The sequence below is a fragment of the Geospiza fortis genome, unplaced genomic scaffold (assembly GCF_000277835.1).
Source record: "Geospiza fortis unplaced genomic scaffold, GeoFor_1.0 scaffold424, whole genome shotgun sequence".
In the NCBI taxonomy this organism is placed as follows: Eukaryota; Metazoa; Chordata; class Aves; order Passeriformes; family Thraupidae; genus Geospiza; species Geospiza fortis.
This window is the reverse complement of record NW_005054354.1, coordinates 4,056,672-4,063,706: the sequence shown is the minus strand read 5'-3', so window position 1 is coordinate 4,063,706 and position 7,035 is coordinate 4,056,672. Positions and strand designations below refer to the sequence as shown.

At 37.4% G+C, this 7,035-nt stretch overlaps 1 protein-coding gene across 2 annotated transcripts in view; it reads left to right on the top strand.

Annotated features, from left to right (window-relative positions):
* The window catches only part of MAGI2 (membrane associated guanylate kinase, WW and PDZ domain containing 2), a 703,939-nt gene that overhangs the window by 657,460 nt on the left and 39,444 nt on the right, over positions 1-7,035 (top strand). For both annotated transcript variants that reach the window (XM_014308028.2, XM_005423532.3), the window contains 2 exons: positions 1-95; positions 1,996-2,139. The exon at positions 1-95 is cut by the window's left edge and continues 137 nt beyond it. In XM_014308028.2, the coding sequence (XP_014163503.1) occupies positions 1-95; positions 1,996-2,139 (239 nt within the window). The remainder of the gene's footprint in view (positions 96-1,995; positions 2,140-7,035) is intronic.

Below are 7,035 nucleotides of genomic sequence, written 5' to 3'. Positions count from 1 at the left end.
CACCGCTGGGCTGCAGGCAGCCCCCGCTGATGGACTACAGGCAGCACTCCCCCGACACCAGGCAGTACCCCCTGGCCGAGTACAGGCAGCCCCAGGTACAGGCAGAGGTTGGGAAGGATGAAAGTTTGACAAGAAAATCTCACAGATGTGTATGCGTGGCAGAAAGATTTTTTTGAATGTAGAATGTGAAGAAGGAATAGAAATGAAAGCACGTTTTGATATAGAAGGAAAGAATCGCTGAGTCAGTCTTACTGGATAACCAAGGTGGCAAAGGGTATGTTAGTTAGAAGGGGTTTTTATGGCGTAGAGCAAAGGATAAACCCACCTCAAACAAGAAGATGGTTTTACCAAGTAGAAAGATAGCACAGGCAAACAAGACTGCCAATGCTGCAAGTAGAAAAAAGGTCTCAGAATTTTCCACTGCAAGAAAACTGAAAAACAACTTCTAGCTTAAACTGTAATGTACTAACTTTTAGTGATTGGAGAATAACAACATGGATATGGTAATTATAGTAGTTATGATAGGCTATAGATAATAATTAAGGTATAGATTGGTTCTACTGTATTAAGATGCTCAGCAAAGAAAAGTATATAATGCATTTGTAACCCAAACTAAGGGTCTCCAGGCCTGCCTGCAGCTGGAGCTGACAGCTGTAGGCACAGGCTCTGTCACCCACGACCCTGGACTGCTGTAACCTCTTGGATGTAATAAACTGCATTGTGAAGAGCTGCCTGGAGTCCCACATCCCTCATTTTGGCTCTTACAGGCAGACACATTCAGAGCACCCCTACCCACACAGAAGGCAGTAGGGTCTGTAGGGACAAGTTGTGGATGCTGTTAAGGAAGGTGCCACTATGGAAGGAGAAGACACATTAAAGGGTTTTACTCTGAGTTACTACTTCTCTGTAGAGGAAATTACTTCCAAACCATTAATATTAATGTATTAATGTGTGTGATCTGTAAATTAACATTACATTTATAATTGCGTGACTGTTATATTAAATAAATGCCATTTTTAAGGTACTGGAGTGTTGAAATAAAAATTCTAATATAAAAAGCCTTTTCATCAGAAGAGGAATTTTTTTCATTTTGGCACGTATTCATTCATCAGACAGTGGGTGTACTTGGGTCAGACTGCCTTTCTACAGCATTCTTCAAAATTAGGATTTTTATCTAATCGGAATAAATAAATAAAGGAATGAAATTCTGACTGATAAAATTAAATTTCTGTTGGTAATAGTCTGGATGAGTAGAAACTAGCCCATGCAACTAGTTTCTTTGACATCAAGCATGGTCTGACAAATTCAAAGTGATGATGAGTTACATGAAGAGTTATGGTACCTTGAACAAGACTCCTCTGATGACAGATATTTACTGACAGTTTTGAAGGTTGAGGATTTAGCTGAAAGTTCAGACTTTAAAAAAGACCTTCCTTTCTCCTTACATAAAGTCAGGAAAAAAACAGAGGTCAAAAAGTATTAAACGGGAGCCTGCAAATTTCTGTACACTATATGCTGGAACCATGTATGGGTGGTTTTTATGTCCATATTTTCAAAACCAGACACGTAAACCATATCAAGAAAAATCCTGAAATTCCTAAATGGAATGCAGAGAAACCTATGAAAATATTGTGCATTTCAGTATCTAAATAGCAAATATCTATCCGCATGTGCATACCTTATAAGGTGCTTCTTAGCATCTATAGAAATGCTTGGGTTGGCTCTTTCCCAGCACCCCAGTTTTAATTCTCTAATCAGTAGACTGTACAACCCAAGCTTTCTCTTTATTTTCAGCTGCTCCCATGGATCTTGCACTCTTGGCTGACAATGCATCAGAAGCTACATCACAATTTCCCTCCCAGACCTCTCTATGGACCTTTGCTTATATCAAGTGAATCAATACATTTTTGAAGAGATCAATTTTAAAGTTTTCTTGAATGCATACCACAATGCCCATGTAGTTAATTGTATTTCTTTTTGTATTTGTCTGTACAGGACTTTGATTATTTCACCGTTGATTTGGAGAAAGGAGCCAAAGGATTTGGGTTTAGTATTCGAGGAGGAAGGGAGTACAAAATGGATTTGTATGTGTTGAGGTTAGCAGAAGATGGACCAGCAGTAAGAAATGGAAGGATGAGGGTGAGTAAAATACATTGTAACTTTTTTTTTTGACATTTACAGATATGTTTGATGATGGGGTCAAAGGGAAAGTACTTTTTTCACCTCTTATCAGGTTTTAAAAAATAATGCCAAATACCTCTTCTAAAATAAGCTATTTCTGTAGGGGTTCAAGAAATTAGTTGATACATATAGTAGATCCCCGTCATTTCTTTGCAAATAAATTTATTACTTCTGACTGATAATACCTTTTACCATGTTAGAAATTTTTGTCATTATTATTTTCACTCTTATCTAAGCAACTTAAAAATCTCAGGCAAAGTTTGATGTTTCTTAGATAACAATAACATAATTAATATTTGGGTCTCTAATCACAAAAGCAAAGTGATCACTATGATATGTATTAGATAACTATGAAACCTAAGACCTCATCTGTGTTGTTTTACTAATTTAAGTGAGTTGTCTTTGTATTGTTTGCTAAATTTGTTCATTGATCTTAATCTTGTTTGTAGGGATCATGATCTTAAAAAAAAACAAACACACAGTCTGTATAGGAAAAAAAACCTAATCAAAAATAGAGACATTTAATCTGTCCAGTTGTGATAAAAACAAGGTATAACTTCATCCAGGCCTGCTGATACTTTGCAGAACTGTGAGTACACAAAAAGGAGAAGGAAAGAACATAGGCAAGACTATCAAGAGTCAACATAAAAAGTTGTTTATGTATCTAATTAGTGCAGTCATGTTCAACCAGTGTTTAATTTCAAAGATGGGCAATGAAAATTGTGTTCTGTATGTAGTGGTAAGAACAGATTTTACAAATGTCATGGTTGTTACACTTATTCTGTTTCACAGTCTAAACAATCTGATCAAATTTGATGTCTTACTGAAAGAGCACTGTCTTTCTGTGTATAGCTCGGGAGTTTTGCTGTGCTTCAAATGACTTGGTAGAATAGCAAAACTCAGCTAGTCCTCAGTTGTATGATGGAGTGCAAGCCCCTGGCACTGGCAGCAGCAGCAAAAGCAGTTCCTGTGTCAGGAAAGCCAGTGGTGCAGGCAGGCAGGCAACTGGTAATGGAGATACACTCCCACTGCATTTTTGTGTGAAATACAGGTGATTTCATGCTGCAGCTGGAACTTTAGCTTTCGAATATCTTCCCTGGTCCTCATTCTTTCCTTTATTTTAGTATTATCATTGTCTGTTGCTCTTAATGAGAAGCCATATGCAAGATGTACATTAGTAGCTATAATGTGATTAAAGACTGAGAAAAAGCTGTGCTTTTCATAAGCTCTGGAATCACATGTTTGGAAACATATGGCTAAGAATACCAAAAAAAATAAAAGAACACCTTTGAAGAAGGCTCATTTCAAATAATAATCTGTATTAGGTAGAAAATGAACATTAAAATCTGTGCATCATTTAAACAAACTAATACTAAGGAATGAAGTTAGATTATTCACTTTATGAATAGCCAAAATATAAGAAAGTATTTAACATTAGTAGGAGTTGGTGGTTTTTTTAATTGCATTAGGAAAAGTTCTGCATGCTTTAAGGAATACTGCTAATATAACATCTTGGTTTAAAACTTTTTCATTGTAGTGGCCATAACAGATAGCCTAACATAATAAGTGTTATTCTGACCAGATAGATGTAATTGGGGGTTTTTCTCCCTTTTAAAAGCATCGTTCTTTGGAACCAGTTCTACCGTGCATGCTTGTCACTGAGTGTTCTCTTTTATTCTCCTGCCTCACAGACATTTTAACCTGACAAATGGGTTTGGAATGTGAAAGATTCTTATATTCAGTGACCTGTGACTGATGGACAGCAGAAGCTCAAGAAAAAGCTTCAAAACAAAAATAGAAAAAATAGAAGCAAACAAAAAAAAATGTTGAAAGAAATATGTTACATAGGAAGATGGGCAAAGGAAGCAGAGTTCTGTGCCCACATCACCTTTTCTAAGTTTACATCAGCTGTTAACAATGCAGGTTCATTCACACTTCTTGGCTGGTTGTTGCATCTCTGTATCTCTCTGTTTGACAGGCGCATCTCTACAGCAGAACATGCAAAAATCAGGGCAGTGTCTCTTGCTTTAGATACCATTGTCCTTAGACATTATCCTCTGATCCTTGGCTTTCAACACTGAGGATAGTAAACCATGCTTTTGTGAAGGATCTTACCAGACCACTTTCCAGCTAAGAGTCATTCTGATAACCAACTTGTCTCCATTAATGTTTTTCTTGCTGTTTCCTTGTCCTTGAACAGCCCTCTTTAATTTAACTAAATCTTTACAGAGAAACATTGAAGCAGATAGCACAAGGTACCAGTCATGCTAAAAAAAAAAAATACACACAGCGCCAGCCCTATTCCCATGCACAAAACCAAGAAAAGAAAAATAAAACCAGATAAGTTGTTGTAAAAAATAGATCATATAATGAAACATGTTACCTGTGGGGCACTTAGATGTAATAAGCAAACATATTCCACAAATAACATTTTGTTTTCAATCTACAAATAGCCAGCAAAAACCCTGATAGAGATTCAGCCATATTGATACAAAGCTCCCTATTTTACAGAAATAAATAAAATAATTATGTTAAAGTAATAGAGCTGAAGCTATACTAGTGGTTTTATAAAACTCTATAATTGAAGAGATGAAATCTCAAACTGAAAACAGCTCTGGATGGGAAAGTTAAAGTCTGTATGTTTACTCTATTAGTGGGCACTGCAAAACCAGTGTTGGAATGAGTCCCAACAGCTGTATCTGCTTGGACATGTGTTAAAAAAAATCTGGGAGTCCACCACCACACAATCAAAAGATTCTAAGGTCTAAATACATGAAAAAATGTTAGGCATTACTCATGCAGAGGATATTAGAGTAAAACCTATGATTATAGGCAAACAGATGTAAATAAAGAACTGGAATGGAGCTATCTCTTGTGAAAGAAAAAAAGGTAGATCAATTACTGAGGAAGGTAAGTATGGAAGGAGTACAATATGCCAATAAAATAACAGCAAAGAGAAATTGAACAAGAAAGCAATGATAAAACAAGATGAAGAAAGTGACATCAAAATCAGGACATCCTTATGAAAATTTTGGTTTGATCTTCAGGCTTTTATGAACTTCAGTGAGCCTTGTGAGCAGACAGAGAACAGACTCACAGAACAAGCCCAAGAAGTGATGATCTTCCAGTGGCCCTGCCAAAACTGTATGGATTTGTAAATACTGATGTAAGAAGGAAAAAGATTTTATGAAGATCATTATCACATCAACATTTCCAACCATAATTGGATTATTATTCTGGTCTCCCTTCCTACTGGGGTTGGCATGCTAGGCATGTAGTTTTTTTATTGGATACAAATTCACCAAGGAACACCCCATTTCAGCATTACAAGATCTAAAATAGTCTTTAATTTAACTTCATGACAGATGAAGCTTTCTACTTTGATTTTCTGCAGAATTGTTTTGGGAATTGGAAAGGTGGAAGAGCACTGAGTTGATGCCATACAGAGTTCATCAGTTCTCCAATCCTATCGTTCTTTGACTCAGGAATCCCTTTCTGCCAGCCTAGATAGACACAGCATTAAGTCTTGAGGTTCAACACATTATTCCCTTAAAAGCAGGTTTAAACTTTCATGGTCTTGCTACACTTAGTCATGGCACCTTCACATGCACTGAGACTTTTATTTGAGCCCATAGACTCTGCAGAAAGCCCAAGCATATATCTTACTTTAACCTGGGTTCATCTATCACTAGATATGGGAAGGAGATGCCCATCGACCCAGAGGTCTACAGGAGCTGATTCTTTGCATGCATCCTCTGCCCATGTGGTTGTTAAACTATTCTCAACCAGTGTTGGAGACCCACAGCCATAAGTGCAGCTTCGTATAAAATCACATGTCAGATCATACATCACAATTTACTGTGGCAAGACTTTATGGTTAAGATATATGGCAGCTCCTCACAGGGGAATGCTGTAAGGGAGAACCTCATCACTACACTGGAATTAAATACTCACAGTGTATTTTATATAGACATATAAAATTTATGTAATATATGTAAATACTGACTTAATTCTGACAGCTGAGCAGGGAGCAAGCTACAATGGCGAATTCCAGAAAACCTATCTCTGTGCTCCATAAGACAAGGATGTATTAAAATAACCATGAAAAAAATTTGAAGAACTATTAGTGCCTTTGTTATCTTTTCCCAGACTGGCAGAGGTCTCAGCACATCAGGATTCCATTTCTCAAGCACTCCTAGCATCAGGGAAAACAACTGAAACTAGTTGGTGATGGCAATGTTAAGAATAAAGCTGCAAGGCCCAGTCTCGGAGTAGGGCAAGAACATGGCACACACTCTGTCAGTGACAGTCACATTGAGCTGATTCTGTCACCAGAGATGAGGGACATAACACAGACAATGTGGAGCACAGTCCCCACAGCCTTTGAAGATTCAGACACTACTGGAAGCAATTTTACAGGTCTATTTAGATAAGGCTCATGCTAACATATTTTATTCTTGCCTCATGCTGAGGACAATGATTGGCAGAGCTCTGCTTGCAGATCTCTCTCTCTTCCTGTCTTAGAGAGAGTAAGTTCCTTACTGCTCTCAGGGGGATTGTTAAGCATGGTTGTAGTGTTTGCTAGACATGAGATAGGATCAACAGATCTCTTATTGTCTTGAATGGTATCTCCAGCAGCCAGCATGTTTATTGAAACCAGTGTCAAACAAAGAGACTGTGGCTGAGGGCTGCAAAGGTACAGAATAGCATTAAATTCTTGAAGAATGAGGGTGAAATGTGTTTTTTTATAGACAGTGTACATCTGTGTCATTTTGTCACTTTGTGATCTTTTTTTACATCTTCCACAAAAGCCATACATCTCATCTCTGACATCTCTAGTTTCATTGTCTTGTC